Here is a 21531-nt window from a genome sequence, read left to right on the forward strand (position 1 = left end):
GGGATTAAGGGGCCAGTGCCAGCCTGGCTGTGGGACACAGATCCCTGTCTGTTCCCTGCTGTCACCAGTGCTCTTCCTCTGACCCTCACCTGTGGTTTTATCCCTCTTTTTGCAGTCCTGCTCCTGCTTTTCCATTTGGATTTTTTTGACATTATTTTTGTGATTTTTAAATTTAATTTTGCCATAATTTTTGTTGCTGTTTTTTAAATCCTCACAGTCAAAAACTTGTAGTGGCTTTAAAGTCCCATTTGCTTCGGCAGGGGGAAAGAGTCCTTAAGATCTTATTCACATTAAAATCAAAGTTATAAATATTTATGAGGCATAGGTTTCCCAGAGAAGCCCTGGCTGCCCCATCCCTGGAAGCATTCCTTGGATTGGGTGGGGTTTGGGGCAGCCTGGATTAATGGAAAGTGTGCCTTCCCATGGAAAGGGGTTGGAATGAGGTGGCTTTTAGGATCTCTTCACTCTCCCCCTGATTCCTCCATGTCACTACACCTCAATTTCGTGGATTCCATTCAAGTTTTTCTTGTTTTAAAGAACAGGCAAACTGAGGCAGCAGCAGAGAAGATGGGATTTGAACTGGAGTTTGCACCAGCTGTCACTGCTCCGAGCATTCTCCCATTTTGACCTTGGGAGGAGGTGCCAGATGCCAGATTTGGGATATTCTCATGGACTCCTGTGTGTCTGTTCCAGGTGGGAAGAGGAGAAGAAGGAAGATGGAGTCAAATGGATGCAGCTGGAGCACCGAGGGCCCTACTTTGTGCCCCCCTACGAGCCCCTGCCCAAGGATGTGCAGTTTTATTACGATGGTACAGCTGTGATGGGACCTGGGGCTTGGGGTGGTGTCCTCTCCATAGGGAAGATGAATATCCCATTGGAAAAGCCATGGGTTCAAGCTGGAGGATCTTGCACGTGGTTGGAATTACGGGGGTTTTTGGGGAGCTAAACCTAATTGCTGTTTTTTCTCATTAAGCTGCATTTTGGGTTTGGGCTTTGTCAGCTTATCCATGCTTTCCCACGAGCTGGAAAAATGGGATTTTACTGATCCATGACCTCAGGGACTGACACATCCAAGGGTTTGGCTGGGCTTCTCCAAGCTCCTGATGTCCCCAGGGCCACCTCACATCACCTTAGAGCAACTCAGGGTGTCACTGGCAGGACAGTTCCATGTTTGCTGCCTCCGTGCTTTCCAGACGTTCCCACTGGGTTTTCTGCCATTCCCTGCTCTCAGTTCATTCCTGAACTCATTTCTGATGGACCAAAGGGAGGGGGAAATAAGGACATTGCGGGTCAGGCAAGGGATGCTGGAGATGGAAAGGGATCACATTCCCTTGGTGTTCCTCAGTTCCCTGGGGCTTCCCATACTTTTTTTGCAGTAGGAAAAATGCCACTTTGGGAAAAGGAAGTGCCTGGCAGCACCGGTGGGAACTGCTGGGACATCCATGGGGCTGTCAGGGACTTTGGCACCATGGGGAGGAGCCTTGAACAGGGTTTAGACCGTCTCTGTGATCTTTGAGGTGTTGTGGATCTGGGCTGGTGGCTTTGGAATTTGGGACCTTTGATGTTGACTTTTTTCCTAAAAAATGTCACCGTTCCTGGATGGAAAAGTGTGGACAGGCAACAGCCCCAAGTAGGAAGGGCCCATGGATGAGCTGTTGTTTGGGGGTTGTCAAGGGGCTGCTCCAGGGCTCCATTCCCTTCAGTCCAAAAATCCCAAAAACCAGTCATTTGAGTAGGAATCAACCATTCCTTGGACATCTCCAGAGGACTTTTTCCTCAAAAAAATATTTCCAAGTAATTCCTAGATGAATGAAGATATTCCTTGGTTTTGTTGTATTTCTCCAGCCAAAGAGCTTAGGAGGGGATGGTGGCTTTGCCTCCAAGAAATGATTCAAGATCCTCAGAAAATCTAAGAAATAATCCAAGATTCTGCCCAGAGAAGCTGTGGCTGCCCCATCCCTGGAAGTGTTCCAGGCTGGACAGGGCTTGGAGCAGCCTGGTCTAGTGGAAGGTGTTCCTGCCTCTCTTTTCCCAGGAAAACCCTTGAAGCTGAGCCTGGCCACGGAAGAAATTGCCACATTTTATGCCAAAATGTTGGATCACGAGTATACCACCAAGGAAATCTTCCAGAACAACTTCTTCCATGACTGGAGGAAGGTACCTTCCCTGGGAGGGCTCCTTAATATCCATCAAACCCATCAGCCCCAGGATGTGGTGTGGGATGGAGGGAATGAGGGGATTTGTTCCTTATTTATAATTATGAGGTTCTAAATCCTGATTTATTTCCATGGGTTTTTTGTGGGTTTGGGCTGGGATTTGCTTTCTGTTCTCCTTCTGAGTTTTAGTGATGGGTACAGGTGGTGGATCTTGCAAACAGCTCCAAAACCAGTTTGGGACACCAAAGGAATGAAGGAATGACCTTTGATCCCAAAACAACCCCAAACTCTTTCTAGGCAATGTTTATACCTCCCAAATTGATTTGGTGCTGTCCCTGCAGTTGTGTTGGGGACTTTTTTTCCATATTAGGTTCTTCCACCCCAAAACTGGCTATCTTTTATTCAAAGAATGGGTCTCTATTCCCTTTTCCAAGGACAGGCACAAGCAGCCCCTCCATGTGGAATTAGTTTTGCCTCCTGGCTTTTCCCAGCCCCTCTCATCTCTTTCCCAGCAAATGACCTCAGAGGAGCAAGAGATAATCAAGGACCTGGACAAATGTGACTTTGGGGAGATCCACAAATATTTTGTGGACAAAAATGAGGCCCGGAAAGCGCTTCCCAAGGAAGAGAAGCAGGTGAGGACTAGCTCCTATGACATGTTTTGGGAATTTTGTCTCTTTATTATTGTTTTCCTGGTGTTATGCTCTGAGCTTGGACTTCTTTAATCCAGCTCTGTCTCCATGGCCATCGTGCCCCTCTTCCTCAATTTTATCAGCAGATCTGCACATCCCATGGCTTTGCAGGGTGCCAGTCATCCTTGGATCATGTTTTGGAGTCCTTCCTTGTCCAGAGGATTGTGGACTTTGCCAGGGGAATGACGGCACTTCGACTTCTTGGTTAGAATGTTAAAGATCCTTTCCAATCCAAACCATTCTTATTTTTTTGGTGGTGTCCTGGTTTCAGAAGCTGAAGGAGGAGGCGGATAAGATCCAGGAAGAATATGGATACTGCATCCTGGATGGGCACCGGGAGAAGATTGGCAACTTCAAAACTGAACCTCCAGGGCTCTTCCGTGGCCGTGGGGAGCACCCCAAAATGGGGATGCTGAAGAAGAGGATCATGCCAGAAGATGTCATCATCAACTGCAGCAAGTGGGTTGTCCTTGGAAGTGCTGAGCTCCTGGGGCTTCCCTTGGGACTGGGGGGAACTGCGCACTTCCTCTGCCCAGAGCTGGGGTCTTTCCATCTTCTAAAATCCCTGTTTTCCACATCCTGAGAGTGTTTTTCCATCTGAGTTAAGTGAGCTGGAGTGGTCTTAGCCACCCATTTGAAGACCTTGATTCATAGAATTCCCCACCAGTCCAGCAAGTTTTCCTGCTGTTCCCAGCATCTAAATGATAAACACCTGATTTTTGGAAGGGTCTGGAGCACCAGGAGCAGCTGAGGGAGCTGGAGGGGCTCAGCCTGGAGAAAAGGAGGCTCGAGGGTGACCTTCTACAGCTCCTTGACAGGAGGGTAGAGCCACATAGGGCTTGGTTTCTTTTTCCAGAAAAAAAAGGATAGGAGAAAAGGAAATGTCCTCAAGTTGTGGGAGAGGAGGTTTAGGTTAGATATTAGGGAAAACTTCTCCACATAAAGAGTTGTCAAGGACTGGAAGGGGCTGTCCAGGGCAGTGGTGGAATCACCAGCCCTGCAGGGGTGTGAAAACTGTGTGGATGTGGCATTTCGGGGACATGGTTTGGTGCTCCTGGCAGTGCTGGTTCATGATTGGACTCGGTCTTGGAGGAGTTTTCCAACTTTAATGATTCCATGTTGTGGAGTAATTCTAGATGGATTTCTCAATCTTTGCGTTTTCAATCTTTGGCTCACTGGAAACTTCATTCTTCATGGTCCGAGGGCTCTAATCCTGCTCTTCCCACAGGGATTCCAAGATTCCTGAGCCTCCAGAAGGTCACAAGTGGAAAGAGGTGCGCTTTGACAACACGGTCACCTGGCTGGCCTCGTGGACAGAGAACATCCAGAACACCTTGAAGTACATCATGCTGAATCCCAGCTCCAAGCTGAAGGTTGGAATAATGTCCTTGGTCAGGTGAAAAAAATCTGGGAAAGCCAGGATGTGGAGTATCAAAAAAACTATTTTTGTTTCTTTCTTGCCCTTCTTTTAAAAGTGGATAAACAAAATGAGGGAAAGGACAGATGATTGTGAAGCATCAAACTTATTCCAAGGAACGGGTTGCTCCTGGCAGAGTGATCCTGGTGCCACATTGCTCATGTGTGTCCAGGGAAGGCTGTTGGAAGCCAGATGGGGGCTGAAAGGATCCACAGGGGCTAAGAAGATCCACAGGGACCAGAGATGGGTTAATTTATACCAGGAAGTCGAGGGTAGGAAGAGGTGGCATTGAACTCTATGGGAAGGGAAAGGGGATTTAAGGCTGTTTCCAAGGGCTCAAGGAAAGTGGGAATGCTGCCCATGTGGACACAACTGTGTCAGTCCACATTTTGGTGGACTTTGGTGTCCAAGGAGCCACCTTTGGCCGTGGTTTGACCACTTGGTCCTTGCCATGCTCTGGTGGAGAACACCCTGACTTGGCCAGGATCAGATCCAGCACGGCCAGCAGAGGGCACAGAAACCCTGGATGATCTGTTTCTTTTCTAGTTTATTCCCTTCATGGGTTTTTCCCAAGGAAACAGTGGGGTTTTAGCAGGATTTAGATGTTGGAGGTGTTTCTAGAGCAGGACTTGACTGGTAGGGGTGGTATGAAGATGGGGCACGGGATGGAAAATATCCTGGTTTCCCATTCCAGGGGGAGAAGGATTGGCAGAAATATGAGGTAGCTCGGCGCTTAAAGGATGTTGTCCACACAATCCGGGCTCAGTACAGGAAAGACTGGAAATCCAAGGAGATAAAGAAGCGGCAAAGAGCAGTGGCCCTCTACTTCATTGATAAGGTATCCACAGCCTCACCCCAGGTCCTCCATCCACGTGGAAGTTGGGAATTCACTTCCCTGATCCACCCCACCGTGTAGTTTTTGGTGTTGGCTGGTTCCGCCACCCAGGGCAGCTTCACAGGAGGAATCTGGGGATGATTATGGAATCCTGGAATGGTTTGGTGGGCTGGGACCTTCAAGATCATCTCATTCCACCCCCCTGCCATGAAAAGGGACACCTTCCACTTGACCAGGTGGCTCCAAGCCCCATCCAGCCTGGATTTGAATATTTCCAGAGGTGTGAAAAATGAAAATTGTTCCTAGTGGAAGGTGTCCCTGCGCATGGCAGGGGGTTGGAATTTTATGATCCTGAAGGTCCCTTCCAAATCATTCTATGAATCTATAGATGGAGATGATCCCATTTCCTCTAGTCCCGATCCACTTTAACAACCTGGCAAAGGGGGGAATTGAGGTGGAATGGCACAGGATGGATGACTCCTTATTTTCTTTACAGCTGGCCCTGCGAGCTGGGAATGAGAAGGAGGAAGGGGAGACTGCGGACACGGTCGGCTGCTGCTCCCTGCGCGTGGAGCACATCCAGCTGTACCCCCAGCTGGATGGGCAGGAGCATGTGGTGGAATTCGACTTCCTCGGGAAAGACTCCATCCGTTACTACAACAAAGTGTCCGTGGAGAAGCCGGTGAGTGGGGCAGGAGTAGAGGAAGTGCTTGGTTGTCTGGATTCCCTCGATGTTTGTCAGTCCCAAATTTCCATCCAAAACCTGTTACGAAGATGTGATTTAACCCGGGAGAGCGGGAGAAATTTTGGGATGGAATTTCCAAGGTTGTTCTGCTTCATGAGGGAGAAGTCCCATCTCTTGCTGGAGCACCCTCAGTTGGCTCGTGCACATTAGGACTTGAAAAGTCTTCATTTATATTAAATAATTTTCCTTTACCTGTGGGAAGGAAGATTTTAATGGTGTTTGTGGAGAAACTAGAATGTCGGAGATGGGAAAGATGGGGGGGGGAACACCCAGTGGCACCTTGAACTTGAGAAGGTTGGTGGGATGTGCCAACATGAGGGTGAATCAGAGTCCTTGTGGAGGAGGAGGAGAGAGATGAGGGAGATGTCTGGGAGCAGTTCATTCCTTGGCCCTGACCGGGGCTGTCCTTTCCCCCTCTTCAGGTGTTCAAGAACCTGCAGCTGTTCATGAAGAACAAGGACCCCAGCGATGACCTCTTTGACCACCTCAATGTGAATTGTCACCTTGAAGCTTTTCAGACAGTACTGGTGGCCCTGAAGGATGAGGAGCCAAACCATGACACCCCTGGCCACCTTTGGTGGTCATCCCTTAGCCTTTTTGTACCTCTCTGCTCTCTGGCGACACGAGTGTCACTGTTTGAACACCCTGTGAGGTTTTCCAGCCTCTTTTTGCACTGGAGTATCTCCACTTCCATGTGTCCCTGCTGAGGAGCTGGATTCCTACTCCTTCCCTCCTCCGACTCACCCATTTGGGTGTTTTTTTAGCCTGGGAAGGTCTGCCCACATTTTGGGGAATTACTGGAGGTACCAGACCTCAGCTGTTTGATGCTTTTGCACCTCATTAGGGCTCTACACAAGTGGGAGAAGTTGCTGGAGGGATGTGCTGCCTTCCCTCCTGGAAAAAATCTTCTCCCTCATCTTCTTTGGGATTGGATATGGGATGGATGAGCAGCTCCATGTTCTCTGTTGAACAGGGACATGATATTGGATGTGAGGTCAGGAATGATTGTTTGGAAAAGACCTCCAAGACCATCAAATCCAAACATTAACCCAGCACTGCCAGGTCCACCACTAAACCATGTCCCCAGTGTGTCCTCTTGGACATAGGTGGGCAGAAATTGTTGACTTCCAGAGAGAGTTTTCTGTGGATTTAGGTGGAATTTTAGGCCAGTTTTGGGTTGCTGATGACCTGACCTCACAAGTAGCTCTACAAGGTGCAGGATTTAATTTTTTGTTAATGCCTAATTTTGGTTGCTTAGGCACAAGATGGTTTAAAAAGAGATTTATCCTGGCTTCTGCTTGTCCTATTACTTTGTGGAATCATGGAATGGTTTGGGTAGGAAGGAACCCTAGAGACTGTCCAGTTCCAAATCCCTGCCATGGGCAGGGACACCTTGCACTATCCCAAGTTGCTCCAAGCTCCATCCAACCTGGCCTTGAACAATTCCAAAGATGGAGCAGCTTCTGTGGTAATTCCATTCCATAGCCTCACCATCCTCACAGGGAAGAATTCCTTCCCAGTATCCCACCAAACCCTTTGTCAGTTTGAAGCCATTCCTCCTTGTCCTACCAGTAGAATTCCTAATGTGAGTTTCCCTACACTTTTCCCTGTTTTCTCTCCTCCAGACAACCTTCCTGAACAAACACCTCCAGGACCTCATGGATGGTTTGACAGCCAAAGTCTTCCGGACCTACAACGCTTCCATCACCCTGCAGGAGCAGCTCAAGGCCCTCACCAACCGTGAGTGCCAGGGCTTGTGGTGGGACCAAAGGGCTCAGGAATGTCCCTCCATTGCCTTGCGATCCCTAAAACTGCCCATGTCCCACCTGGGCAGGTGATGCTCCACAGAGTGGGGTGGGACTGACATATGGGAGTGAGCAGCAAGTCGGGGATGTTGGTGAGTGAGAGGTGGTGAACTCGGGGATACTCTGACTAACTGATGGCCAGGATGGGAATATTTTTCCCTTTTTTCCTTGTGTTGCTGGTTGGCTGCACTATTTCTGCCTCCTTGGGTACGTGAGGGATGAGTCACAGCACCAGATTGTGATTCTCAATTGTCCTTCCCCAATTCCCGCAACCATTATTGCTCTCCCTGGAGAGTGAATGCGACAGCAACTTGTTTGCCTTTCCTTCTGCTGTATTCTCTGCTTTTCCCAACTCCTGGAATGGAGTCAGAGCGATGTTTTAATTTCTTTCCAGCTGAAGACAACGCTGCGGGAAAGCTCCTGTCCTACAACCGAGCCAACCGGGCCGTGGCCATCCTCTGCAACCATCAGAGGTCTATACCAAAAACCTTTGCCAGGTCCATGCAAGTCCTCCAGGAAAAGGTGAGACAGACCCAGCTGAGAGATCCCAGACCTAATCCGGCCTCCGAATTTTATTTTTGGGCTGGGGTGATGCCTGAAGGAATCAGCTTGGTCAAGAACGTCAGGGAATGTCCTGGGAGTAGTGGGTTGCAACCCAGGGGTGGAGAGGGATGTGGTGACCTCAGACGCTGGGGAAAGCAACTTGGCACAGAATTTGGGTGAGTTTTTATGAGTTTGGGGCATTTTTCATCACTCTGTCTTCAAACCAAGCTGGGGGCCTTTTGTGGTGGCAGCTCTGGCCCAGTTGGATAGAGATCTGGAAAATTGGTTTTCCTGTCTTTTTGCAGGAGGAGCAGCTTGAAAATTACTTTAAATTACCACTTTTAATTGTCCTCAGTTTTTGCTCACACCCCACTGAAGGGCTGGGACTTTTATGAGCACTCTGGTGCTGTCCCAAATCCCTGTCTCAGGCAGGTGCAGAAGATGGACAGATTTAGGAGCTCCCAAGTGTTTGTGGCATCTGGGCTGGGATGATATTTTAGAAGATGCTAAAAAATGCTTGAGCCCAGAAAATGCTGCAGGGACAAATTGGGAAGTAGGGTTGGTAAGGAATTGAGGAATGGTGTGTGAAGGAAAAGAGGGAGGAAGCTGAAACCTTCAGGGAGGTTGGAAGTGTTGTCTGACTCTTTCACCTTCACAGATTGACGCCAAGAAAAAACAAGTGGAGGAAGCCCAGGAAGAAGTGAAAAAAGCTGAAGATGAGTTTAAGGACACAAAAGACACCAAAGCAGAAGGGTGAGTGGCTTTTCCTTGGAATCCTCTCTTGCAGAGGGATCCAGAGGACCCATGGATGGGGCTGATGTGTCCCAACAACCCATCAGAACAGAGTTGCCCATGTTTGGGATTGGGTCCTTCTTGTCCCATGGAAGTTTGGAAGATGGGTAAGATCTTGTGGATGGTTCCCTTCAGAGACACCTCCCACTCTCCCAGGTTGCTCCAAGCTCTGTCCAACCTGGCCTTGGACACTTCCAAGGATGGAGCAGCCACAGATTTTCTGGGAAATCCATTCCAGGGTCTCACTCCCTGCCCAATCAAATTTTATTTTCAATATCTCATCTAAACGTCCCATTCCAGGATGCTGGATTTTGTTTGCCCACCTTTGGTGGTGGAAATTACTTTTTTTTTTTTTATTGTTAATTTTTAATATTAAAAAAGCATCTCACCAGATCCAAACCCTTGAGAAATGGGTTAGTGCTGAATGGCACTTTTGGCTCTGCCATTCCAGAGAATTTCTGGGCTTTGGGACATTCTGTGTTGTTCCTTTTCTGCCCTCAGCAACGTGGAGAAGAAGAAGAAGCTGTTGAAGAGGCTGGAGGAGCAACTGGCCAAGATGAACATCCAGGCCACAGACAAGGAGGAGAACAAACAAATAGCCCTGGGCACATCCAAGCTGAATTACCTGGATCCCAGGATTACTGTGGCTTGGTGAGTCTTGGGTGTGAAATCATGGAGTGGTTTAGGTTGGAAAGGACCTTAAAATTTGTGGTGTTCAATGGGCAGAGACACCTTCCACTGTTCCAGGTTGCTCCATGCCCCATCCAACCTGGCCTTGCAGACTTCCAGGGGTGCAGTGGAGAGAAAGAGGAAAACTGCTGGGTAACTTTGATGTTGTCGTTTGCACAGGTGCAAGAAGTTTGGGATTCCCATAGAGAGGATCTACAACAAGACCCAGAGGGAGAAGTTTGCCTGGGCCATCGACATGACTGGCGAGGACTTTGAATTCTGAGCCAATGCCTTCCACGTTAAATCCCAAATCCTGCTCATTGGGTGCTGTTGGGAAGCTTTTTTTTTTTTTTATTAATGTGCTGCTGCTGGTGGCTGAGGGTTGTCTGAGATTGGTGCCTTTTTTTTTTTTGGTATGGAAAACCAAGCACCTGGTTTCCAGTTGAAGCAGGTATTGCTGATTGGGATTTCGGAACTGTTAATTCCTCTTCAGAGTTGCCAAGTACTTGGGATCTTTTCTTCCTCTGGAGTCCTGGAAGGAGATTAAATATGAGCCTTAACTGTGCTGAACAACAAAATCAGGTCTAATGCTGTCTCCTTGGTGTAGTGGAGCTGTGCTGCCCTTTCCAGACTGAGTGGGATGGATGGGGAAACATGAGGTGATGACAGCGGGAAAACAGGAACTGCAATATACAACCCAGGTTTGGGTTAGGGATGCACTGGGGGCAAAGGAAAAATCAAGGTTTTACATTTCACAGAATTCACAGAATTTCCCGGGTCTTTGTGCTCTTCCACCTCCAGGAGGGGAGAAAGCTGTGCAATTGCAGGGATATTAAATGGAAAAACCATGGGAGGGAATTTGTGCCATGTCAGGAGAAGGTAGAAGGGAAGGTGGTGGATTTAAAAGCAGTTTCACATTGCAGGGGGTTAAAATTCACCTTGGCCATGAACAAAGTACATCTTAAGCACCCCCATGTAGTTAAAGTTTTATCTGGGAGAACACATCTCACTTGGGGCCATGTTTATTTCTTTATTTTCTTCACTTGGCTCTGGCTCAGCTCCTGTATCCAGAGCAGGATTGCTCTGTCCAGACAGAGGTTTAGAAAATGGGGAATTTCCTAGGAAATAGGATAATGCTGGGCCAGGCTCTGTGGGATGTGTGGTGGGGAGTGGGACCAATATTCCTGGAGCTGCTCCTGTGTTGGGATGATGCCTTTGGCATCATCCTTCCCACTCCGTCTGGGAATGGAGCAGGCAAGGATCAACAGCATAAACTGGTTGTGTTTGCTGCTTAATGGGCTGCTTTCCACATTCCCAAAAAAGGCAGTATCAGCACATTCCTGGCAGAATTCCCACGTCCCAGTGAATCCCAGGTGTGAACAAACTGTTGCACTGGCAGCAAAACCTTCTTGCACCTCAGGGCTGATGTCCAGGGCTCTGTATTCCAAAACTCCTGGTGCTTCCCATGTGTTTATTTCCACTCATTCTCATGTTGAAATTGTTGCTGTTCTGGTTGGAAATTGAGGTCTTGCAATGCATTTCATTAAAACAAAGAGTGATTTTTTTTTTTTCCCCAAGTATGTGTGACTGGAGACTTTTTGCAACTCATTCCATGTGTGGTTCTGGGTGTTCCATCCCTGGAAGCGTCCAAAGCCAGGCTGGATGAGGCCTGGAGCAACCTGGGATTGTGGAAGGTGTCCTTGCCCATGGCATGAGCTTTAAGGTTCCTTTCAATCCAAACCATTCTGGAACTCTATAAAATAAAGGAGTAATTCCAGAAAGGCTGAGCTGTTGCTGTCCCAAATGATTCTGTCCATCCTCACCCTGTTTTTCCTGGAGTCTTCCAGCTGTTTCTGGCAATATTCCATAGACCTTTCCCAAGACCTAATGCCCAGGAGCTTTTCCTACTGCTCAGAACCCTGTGGAGCAGGATCATGCTCCTATCCCAGAGAGGAGAATCCCTCTCCCACCCCAATAATTTGGGGTTATTTGGTGGCTTCAAGCAATGCTGATGTGCTCAATGACCCCTCCTCACTTTGGCCCTTCCAGGCATGCTTTCAGCTCTGTTTTTCCAATGTTTTTCTGAAGTCTCCATCCCTTTAAGTGCTCAAAAAACCCTCTAGAAATGGCACTTGAGGATATGGTTTAGTGGCAAACATGGTGGTTGGACTTGATAATCCTAGAAGTCTTTTCCAACTTTCTATAATGTTGTAGGCAGAGGAAAACCTGTGTTTGTTTGGCAAACCAAGGTCGTGACAGCATTTGCTGAAATTCAAAGTCAGAAGTTTAGCATTTTTCCGTTGTGATGACTTCCTCTTTTTATTTAAAAAACGGAAGTTGTGCTTTGTGACAAAACCAGAAAGGACACCCTCCCGTGTGATTTCTCCTTGCCTAATTTTCTTTTCATAAAAGCCTTCTTTTTCAGTGTGGGTGGGAGGAGGCCTCACCCAAAATCTATCAGGGATGAAGTTGACTGCTCAGGTACTGGATCTTAGGGCTGTGCTAGGTACATAATGGAGCTTAAATAAACAACAAAAAAAAAACCCAAAAAAAACCCAAAAACAAACCCACAAACACCCAAAAAGCCCAAACAAAAAAAAAAAAAAACAAAAAAAAACAAAAACCCAAACAAATGAAAAAATCCCCAAAAACCATGTGAGGGTTGGGAAGTTTGTACCCTTTCTGCAGCCTGGGGATGTCCTATGCTGATGGCTCTGGGCAGTGGTGATAGAGGAGCTGTTGGAGAAGCTAAATTTAGGGGTGGGAAGAGGTGGTGAGAACTTCCTCTTGTTTTGCTTTGGTATCTTCTGCCCCTGCCCAGACTCTTCCCAGAAATCCAGGGTTGGGAGGATCTCTGGAGGGCTTGAGTTCAACATTCTCCTCAAAGGAGAGTCGACTCTGGCTGGGTTGTTCTGTGTTTTGTCAAACTTAATTTCAATATTTCTGTGCAGGGAGATTGCTCCACCATCTCTCAGGGTCACTGTTTTGTAAATGAATCACTGCCCTGGCAAAGTTTTTCCTTCCCTAGGTCTGGTTGGAGTTTCCCATGACGCATCTTGGAAGTGGCTGCTTGTCCTTTGTGCAGAGCCAGAGCCAGATTATCCTTGGACATCAGCTCCGTAATTGTCCCTGTTAAAGGCAGCAAATCCATCCCCCTCAGCCTGTCCTGTTCCATGGGATCACTTAGCCCCAAATTCTGGGACTTAAAACCAAAGACTCATGGAATAGTTTGGGTTGGAAGAGACCTTAAAGATGCTCTCAGGCAGTGGGAAGCCATTCCCTGTGTCCTGTCCCCCCATCCCTTTTCCTCAGTCCCTCTCCAACTCTCCTGGAGCCCCTTCAGGCACTGGAGGGAGCTCCAAGGTCTCCCTGGAGCCTTCCCTTCTCCAGACTGGACATTCCCAGCTCTACCCTCCAGAGCAGAGGGGCTGCAGCCCTTGGAACATCTCCATGGCCTCCTCTGGAATTGCTCCAGCAGCTCCACGTGCTTGTGCTGATGATCCCAAAATTGGATTCAGTGCTTCAGCTCTGGTGCCCCCAATCTGAGGATGGCTCTAAAAGCAATTCCTCTTCCCACAGAAGCTGTTTGAGCAGCTGGAAGTTCCAGTAGGATCCATCCCTGCTTGTTGCTTCTGCATCAGCATCCTGGATATTCAGGAATATAAATCCATTGGCCAGAGCTGTGCACATCACAAACCTTCCCACGTCTCTCTCAGAGGGATGAGTCAGAATCTTGCTCCCTGTCCAACTGATTATTGGTCCTCATGGATGAAAAAAGCCTCATCCACCTCCTGTTTTCCAGAGCCACATTCCATAGCTTCAGGTTGGCAGGGCTCCCCCCCTCCCCTGGCCCATCAGATGATCTAAATCACGGAATTGTTTAGGTTGGAAAAGCCCTTTAAGTTCATCAAGTGCAGCCGTTAATTGCTGCGTTCACCACGAGACAATGTCCCCAAGTGCCACATTTCCACGTTTTTTACATCCCTTCAGGAATGGTGACTCAGCCACTTTGGGGAAGGGAACTCATCAGCTCTGCTTGGCTGCTCTCTCATCTGCTTAATGATGGGGCCTTCAGACTTGAGGAGAGGTGGAATTTTGGCTGATTTATCTTAATTGGTGCTGAGAGGGGAGGGGAGGTGATGGAGCAGTTGCTGCTCTGCTGCTGCTTCTCCCTTGCATCCAGTCCCTGGAGTGATGGGATGAAGGGAAAACCACCCACCTGCAGCCTGGCAGACTCGTAAAAGGTGGGAAACCCTGGTGAGGTTTTGAAGAAGAAAAAGGTGAAGGATTTCCAGAGGGATTTTCCTCCCTGCCCTTCTCCCCATGAGGTCTGACGTTGTAAAAATGAGGAGAAAAAAATAAGAGAAATACAGAACAGAAACTTTGAAGGGAATGTTTTGTCAGTTTAAGAGGAAAGGGAAGGACATTTGAGGCTGTGTCTGCTGTGATTCAGATGCTGTCTCTGAACTCAGTGAATGGAGACGTTTCCTTTCCCAACCTTTTTTAGTGGGAGACCAGAGAGCGTGGCTGTGGTTTGGCATAAATAAAACATGTGCTGAAAGAGCTCCCTGGATTTCTGTCCCTTCACACTCAGCCAGGCTCAGATGGATGGAAAATCAGCCCGAATTGCAGAGCCATTATGCCAGGCCACGTGTTTGGAAGCGCTGATGCCAAGGGAAGTGGCTGCAAGGAAAGGAACCTGGGAGAAATCGGATCCCTGGGATAAACTGAAGGACTGGGTAATAAAGGGCAGAGGAAAGGTTTCCAGGGAAGGATGAAATTCCAGGATCTCAGGTTTTTACCCACTGAAAGAGCTGACACTGGCTGTGGGGTGAGGATGGCTGCACATCCTGGGTCTCCTACTAGGGATGAGTGGATAACATCCAGCCTGGCTCTTCCTATCCCTATTTTTGGCCAGTGGGCACCTCTGTTACTCAAAACAAAATAAAGAATCAAGAAAAGCTCAGCTGAGTTGTCCCAAGCCCTGAGATTGGCTTCTCCTTATTCCTGAGCCACTGCAAGCTGAGGCAGGAGAAATCCCAATAAATTACTTTGTTAATATTCTTAATCCAAACTGGGATTAAGCTGCAATTATGATTTGATTGGCTTGGCTCAGGAATAAGCTTTGGGATAAAGGCTCTCCCAGCTGCAGGGAGGCTCCTAAATTCTTTCTGCTGCCATGAGCCTGGAAGGAAGAGGGATCATGGAATCATGGATTGGTTTGTGTTGGAAAGGACTTTCAAGATCGTGGAATTCCATCCCCCTGCCATGAAGGGGCTTGCTCCAAGCCCCATCCCACCTGGACTTCAACACTTCCAGGGATGCGGCAGCCACAGCTTCTCTGGGAATTCCATTCCAGGGCCTCACCACCTTCACAGGGAAGAATTCTTTTCCAATATCCCTTCTGACCCTGCCCTGTGGGAGTGGGAAGCCATTCCCCCATCCTAGTGTAAAAAGTGCCTCTTCCAAGTGACGTGATGTCTCTCCAGACTGCAGGAACTTCCAGAGGTTCCCTGGGATTAGCCTGTGTTGCAGGAGGCAGACAGCTGATTAGTTCCCAAAAAATGCAGGGTTTCCAGGTGGGTGGGTGGCATCCAGGCTGCCCCTTCTCTTGGAAACAGGGCAGACGATTTTCCTGGCAGGATGGAACAACAAGGAAGTCTCCAGTCCCTTCCCAGAGTCACTTGGAGTTGAGTGAGCTCATTCTGTGGAATCTCTTCCACCTCTTTCTCAAGGTTTTAATGGGATTTTCTACTTGCAAAGGCTGGATTTGCCAAAGTGGAGGAGAATGGGGTAGCAATTAACTCAACCAGCCTTAACTGGGGCTCCTGTTCCAGTCTCACTGTCCCCCAGGCAGAAACAGTTTCTGACTTTGCCACAGTTCATTCCTGGTGCAGGAAGCAGCACTTGGAGGGAACACCTGGAGGGCTTCAATCTCCACCTCCACCCCTCTCCTGAGCATCCCTGGGTCCAATACTGGATTTCTGACAAAAGCAGGCATGGAATGAACTCAAATGTCCTCAAAGCAAATGCTGCTGCTGCTGGGGCTGGGAGCTGAAGGTGGTGAGGGGAGATAAACTGGACCCAGGAGGTCTGGTTGCTCTTCCAAGCCCAGGAACTCGGCACAATCCCTTTTTTAAAAATTTGGCTTCTCTTCCTTTGCCTGTGGGATTCTCCACTGGATGGCTACAGCCATAATTTCATTCCATTTTTCCTCCAGCCACTTGGGCAGGCTTTGGAGTGTGGCTCTTTCAGAAAAAAAACCTGACTGAACTGAGGCTGCATAACCCCTGACTCCCTTTTGTGATTAAAAAAAAAAAAAAAGCCATATGTATTTTTTATTTATTTTATTTGTTTGATTTTCTTCTGTGTTCTCACATTTGACAGAGCTCCTCCAAGGGGCTGTGCTGGGTCATCCTCACAGGGCCCTCCTGTGTGCTGGGAAAAACAAAATAACACCACAAAAATGACAAAAGCAGGAGATAAAATTCCAGAAATAGAACAGAGAATTGTTCAAGCCAGGTCTTTCTCTTTGAGTCCAAGACAAGGTTGCTCGTTATCCCTTTAATTTGGTATTTTCTATGGATACTCCTCTGCCCCGCTCAGGTGAGACCCACCTGGAGAACTGTGTCCAGATCTGGGACCAGAAGGATGTGGAGCTGCTGGAGTAATTCCAGAAGAGGCCACAGAGGTGTTCCAAGGGCTGGAGCCCCTCTGCTCTGGAGCCAGGCTGGGAGAGCTGGGAATGTCCAGCCTGGACAAGAGAAGGATCCAGGGAGACCTCAGAGCCACTTCCAGTGCCTGAAGGGGCTCCAGGAGAGCTGGAGAGGGATTTGGGACAAGGGATGAGGGGACAGGGAATGGCTTCCTGCTGCCAGAGGGCAGAGATAGAGAGGATATTGAGAAGGAATTCTTCCCTGTGAGGGTGATAAGGCTCTGGAATGGAATTCCCAGAGAAGCTGTGGCTGTGCCTGGATCCCTGGAAGTGTCCAGGACAAGATTGGACGGGGCTTGGAGCACCCTGAGATAGTGGAAGGTGTCGCTGCCCATGGCAGGGGTGAAACTGGATGATCTTTAAAGCCCCTTCCAACCCAAATCATTCCATGATTTTACTACCACTTGACCTGCCTGCAGCCTTTTTTTTTTTTTTTTTAATCTTGGCTGAGTGGGAAGAGCAATTTTCCTAATTGACCAAGTGGTTCTGGCTAATTAGCTCTGCTTTTGTTTAGCTTTGTATGGAGCAGCTGTAGATTTGTATAAATAGCAGCAGCAAGCCATAATTCAGCGCAGGATGAAGGATTTGTCCCTCTGATTCAAGGACACAGAATAGGGAAATTTTGTCTTGGAGGAGGTGAAATGTAGGATGGGAGAGAAGGGCAGGTATGGAATGATTGGATGGGGTGAGGCCCTGGTACAGGTTGCCCAGAGAAGCTGTGTCTGGCCCATCCCTGGAAGTGTCCAAGGCCAGGCTGGATGATGATCTGAGTAACCTGGGACAGTGGAAGGTGTCCTTGTCCATGGCAGGGGGCTGGATTGAGATGGTCTTCAACAACATAATCCATTTCATGATTCTATGAGTTGTCTTCAAAACATGAATCAACATTCATGGGAAAGCCTCCATCCAGGATTTCCCCCTGTTGTTCTGCATAGGATTAGTCTTTGTTTTCCTGGAGTAGGCAGGACTAGGATGATCCTTGAGATGCATTTCCACTGTACGATATTTTATGGAGTCACAGGAGAGAAATCCACATGGGCACAGTGGGAACAAGCCCTTCCCAAGGCTCCAGGATTGACCCCAACTGGACAATCAAAATTGGGGTCCTGGTCCTCACAGAGTGGTTTCTCCTGGCTGGATGCAGCACCATGGAAATCCAGGAATCCCCATCCCAGGGTATTTAGGAAGTCAATTGAGAGGGATATATTAAGAGCTGAGCTGTAGGTTGGTTTTCCTCCTTCTTGCTGTCACAGTTCCCAAAAAAAAATTGGCCTACAGACTTGAAGTGCCCTTGGAAGCTTCATGTCCCATCCCTATTCCTCAGAACCATGGAATAGTTTGGGTTGGAAAAGCTCATCTTTTTCCATTCTCTGTGTGTGGGGACACCTTCCACTGTCCCAGGTTGCTCCAAGCCCCATCCAATTGGCCTTGGACACTTCCAGGGATTCCAATTTATGTGGACAACCTGTACCAGGGCCTCACCATCCTCACAGGGAAGAATTTTTTCCCAATATCTCATATAAATGTTCCCTCTACATCTACCATTAAAAAAAAAAAACAACCAAAAAGCAATTCCAAGATGTTTATTGTTTATTCTCTTTTTATGGGGAGCTGACTCATAGCAGGGCTGGTGGCTGGGAACAGGTTGTTCATGGAATTACACAGGGAATAAAACAAATGGAAGTGAGTAGGAGGAAGATCCAGTCCAGATCAGCACAGCCCCAGCTCTCTGCGTGTCTCAGCCAGATGGAAATTTCAGGAGGTTTATAGGAAAAAAGTCTTGAAAAATAATGGATTTACAGCTCCAGTGGTATTGTTCCAGTGTCCTCTCTGGAGAAGGTCTGGGATTTTGGATATGAGATTTTCAGGGGTGGTCCTACTTGGTCAGGTCAAAGCCATGCTGAGGAACACAAAGCTAACAATTAAAAAGTGTGGAGAGCTGTTCGACAGCCCTTGGAATTGTGCATGGATTTTCCATGTATTATTGGTATAGATTCCATGACAGCTCTTATGCAGTGATTCCAGCCCCAGGGAAGTTTGCAGGATGGAATTGATTCTCAGCTCCAGGGATATTCCAGCCCTAAATAAAACCCATTGAAGCAATTGCAGAGTTGGATCCCCCCATTAATCTTCCTAATTACAGGTGTAATCCTTTTTGTGACCCAATCCAGATGCAGCTGGGATTTGGGCAATAGAGGAGCCCCAGAGACACCATAAAATCAGGTAGTATCCCTAACCAGGGATTTGGGGTGGCCCTGGGGCACCATTTCCCTGCCCTGCTTGGAAGAGAGGAAGCCAAAGGGCAAATTCTCAGGATTTCAACACCTTGGTGTATCCCAGCCCTGGGCTGCCCACGCTTGGTTCCTGATCCTGAGTGTCTCTTCCCCATGGAAATAGACATGGAGAGCATCCAGGAATGGGGAAAAGTGTGGGAGATCGGCAGGAGGAGCCACATGGATCAAGCCCTTCCATTATGTGATGTGCAGAGTGGGATGAACTCCAAGCTCCTCTTGGTTTCCCTGGAATCTTTGCACCTGTGGGGGTCTGAGGTGAGGCCAGGTCTGTCCTGGGGGCATGGTGGTGGCAGCTCACCTTGGTGTCCTGATTTTGACAAGGTCACAACCAGGCAGGATGCATAGAGTGAGCCTTGCAGGATCAGCACAGAGAAATCCCTGTGGAGAAGGGATGGAAAAAAAGAAGGAGGGAAAATCACTTTTCGCTGTCATTGGGTTGAGGAAGGGAAGAGCTGGAGCTCTCACTCGTCCAGGCGGTGCTCCACACACACTGTAACTCTTCTCCCGGGGCCACGTGTCCTTCAAAGTGCTGTCATTCCTGGCAAAAAGTGGTGCCATATTTGGCCTCTTCCTCCCTCAAAAACTCTAGCAAGACTCTGCAATTTCTTCAGTGGGTTTTATTTAGGGTTGGAATATCCCTGGAGCTGAGAACCAATTCCATCCTGCGACCTCTGATGCACTAGGACTAGGTGGGGAGTGGCAAAGCAGAGGGATAGATGGAATTATCTGGGAATCTCCTGAGGTGCCACCTGAGAAGGGATGAGGCAGGTGTGTCACCCTCTGACCACAGGGGAGGTCAGTGGCTAAAAACTTCAGGACATATAACAGGAAAATGTCCCATGATGTTTCTGTCCTTCCTCTCCTTTGTGGATAATTTTCCAAGGCCAGTTTTGAGAAGAAACCGGTATAACACTCCCCAAAAAAAACCAAGCAGATCCCTCTTCCTTGATTTCTAATCTCTGTTCTATATTCAGGAGGATTCAACAGCCAAAGTATTCCAGAGGTCAGGGAAAAAGAGTCACATTTCCATGGCTCCAACACAGGCATGTAGTGCAGTGTTCCAGAGCCAAGAGTAAAATCCAGGATCAAGTTCTCGTCCTGAAGGATGTGATTCAAATGCCTGCAAGGGCCTGATCTCCAAGGATGAACCTAAGCTAGGGAAATAAGCAGTTGCTAGGAACATCTCTGTCTGGAACATCATCCACAACATTTAATTAACTGGTTTAATTGTTGGCACATTCCCTGGCAAGGTTCTAGGATGGATCAACCATCATTACTCCATGGAATACCTGGAATAAAACAGAGGAGGTGGCACAAAGGAAGGATTATTCCTAAGAGACTGATATCTGCCTCTTGGCCTCTGAGCTGCAGATGGCCCTGGAAAAGTTGAATTTATTGCCACAGCTGTAGCCTGTGGATACTGGGACACCTTTTTTCCAGATATTTGCCCTGGCCCAGCCAAGCTTTCCATGCTCCAGTCATGCTGCTTCCATGTGTTGGCCATCCAGGTTGACACCACCATCCTGAGGAAATGCCAGCCATGGCAGTACCACACCTCACACCTGCATCACACATCCCCAAGGTCGGGATGGTAACTTCCCAAAAATCTGGTTCAGTGGGCCACTGGCAACCCCCAAAATGGGAATTGTCCCATCATACCTTTTTGTCCATCACCCCACTTGTCCCTCAAACCACTCCTGCCAGTGGAGTTGTGGTGGACCACTTCCCATGGCCTTGGAGATCCTCTTCTGGATGTCAGTGAGGAGCAGATTTTAATCGGGATTTGGTGATTTCTCTCTGGATCTGTGTCAGGCAGGAGATTATTTGTGTCATCAGTCCTTGGAACTGAGGGAATAAACGTTGTTAATCATGGAGTGGTTTGGGTTAAAAGGGACCTCAAAGACCCTCTTGGTTCAACCCTCGGCCATGGGCAGGGACAATTTCCACTATCCCAGGTTGCTCCAAGCCCCATCCAACCTGGCTTTGAACACTTCTAGGGGTGAAGAGTCCACAATCCCAATCATACTGAAGAGTAACACAATTATTTTCCCATCTTTTTCCTCAAAAATCCAGTCAGAACTGGTGAAAACAAAAGGACAGAGCTTTCCCAGGGTGCTCCCACTCCTGCAGGATGCTGAGCCTTGCCTTCCCAGGCTGACTTCCAGACTCCCCCAAAGAGTCACCCCTGATGCCACGATGAATCAGGCTGGCCAATCCTTATTCCCTGGAACAGGTCCTGCTCTTTGGTCACTGCCTTGTGACAGCTGGCAGCACTGACACACCTCCTCCCTCCGGCATTCCTGGGGTGCGCAGTCCCCGAGCCTGGCACGGTTTCATCTCTTGGGCAAGAGATGTGGTTTATCCGCTCCACACCCAGGTGTAGATCCATGTGAGAGGAATGGCTGGTGCTCCTGGGGTTATCAGGGCTGACTTCCCCATCCTGTTGATCCAGTTTTACGTCAGCAGAGTCGGTGGTGTGAGAAACCTCCAAAATATCTGTGAATCGAACAAAAAAAAGTTCTCTGTAAGATTTCCCCCAGCTTTTGGTGCCTTGAAAAGGAAGATGTGGTGGGTTTTGGTGTCTCTGAACTTCCTCTGGCCATGCCTTCACTGTGGTCAGTGATTGATCCCACTGGATGCTCTGAATGTCTTGGATGAGCATCTCCTCTGTTTCAGGGAATTTTGCTCATCTCACTTGGCTCCTGCCAAGAAAATCATGTTGACCCCCAATCATTTTAACCCTCGTCTCATCCATCTTTCTTCCATGTGTTTTTGGACCCTCTGCCTCTTCTGCTTTTCCATCTCTTAAATCCCAGGCTGTCTCTGTCTCTGCTCTCTTTCCCTGCAGGGTGGAGAAGGAAGGGATAA

The 21531-nt window shown here is 48.3% G+C and overlaps 1 protein-coding gene across 1 annotated transcript; it reads left to right on the top strand.

Annotated features, from left to right (window-relative positions):
• Positions 1 to 695: 695 nt before the first annotated feature.
• TOP1MT (DNA topoisomerase I mitochondrial) lies at positions 696 to 9937 on the top strand. The gene is made up of 13 exons (XM_041399663.1): positions 696 to 809; positions 2036 to 2157; positions 2669 to 2791; positions 3120 to 3307; positions 4077 to 4221; positions 4960 to 5103; positions 5597 to 5782; positions 6268 to 6336; positions 7471 to 7585; positions 8045 to 8172; positions 8852 to 8946; positions 9487 to 9636; positions 9835 to 9937. The coding sequence occupies exons 1-13, from the start codon at positions 731 to 733 to the stop codon at positions 9935 to 9937; spliced, it is 1647 nt and encodes a 548-aa protein (XP_041255597.1). The 5' UTR covers positions 696 to 730.
• The last annotated feature ends 11594 nt before the right edge of the window (positions 9938 to 21531 follow it).

Source organism: Onychostruthus taczanowskii, unplaced genomic scaffold, assembly GCF_017590055.1.
Source record: "Onychostruthus taczanowskii isolate IOZ18803 unplaced genomic scaffold, ASM1759005v1 scaffold169, whole genome shotgun sequence".
Classification (NCBI taxonomy): Eukaryota; Metazoa; Chordata; class Aves; order Passeriformes; family Passeridae; genus Onychostruthus; species Onychostruthus taczanowskii.

Bases quoted from the DNA above. Each gene is read 5' to 3' on its own strand.
- TOP1MT (XM_041399663.1), top strand. From the start codon at position 731: ATGCAGCTGGAGCACCGAGGGCCCTACTTTGTGCCCCCCTACGAGCCC. The intron at 3,308-4,076 runs GTGGGTTGTCCT...CTCTTCCCACAG, and splicing joins GTCATCATCAACTGCAGCAA to GGATTCCAAGATTCCTGAGC. The intron at 8,173-8,851 runs GTGAGACAGACC...TCACCTTCACAG, and splicing joins TGCAAGTCCTCCAGGAAAAG to ATTGACGCCAAGAAAAAACA.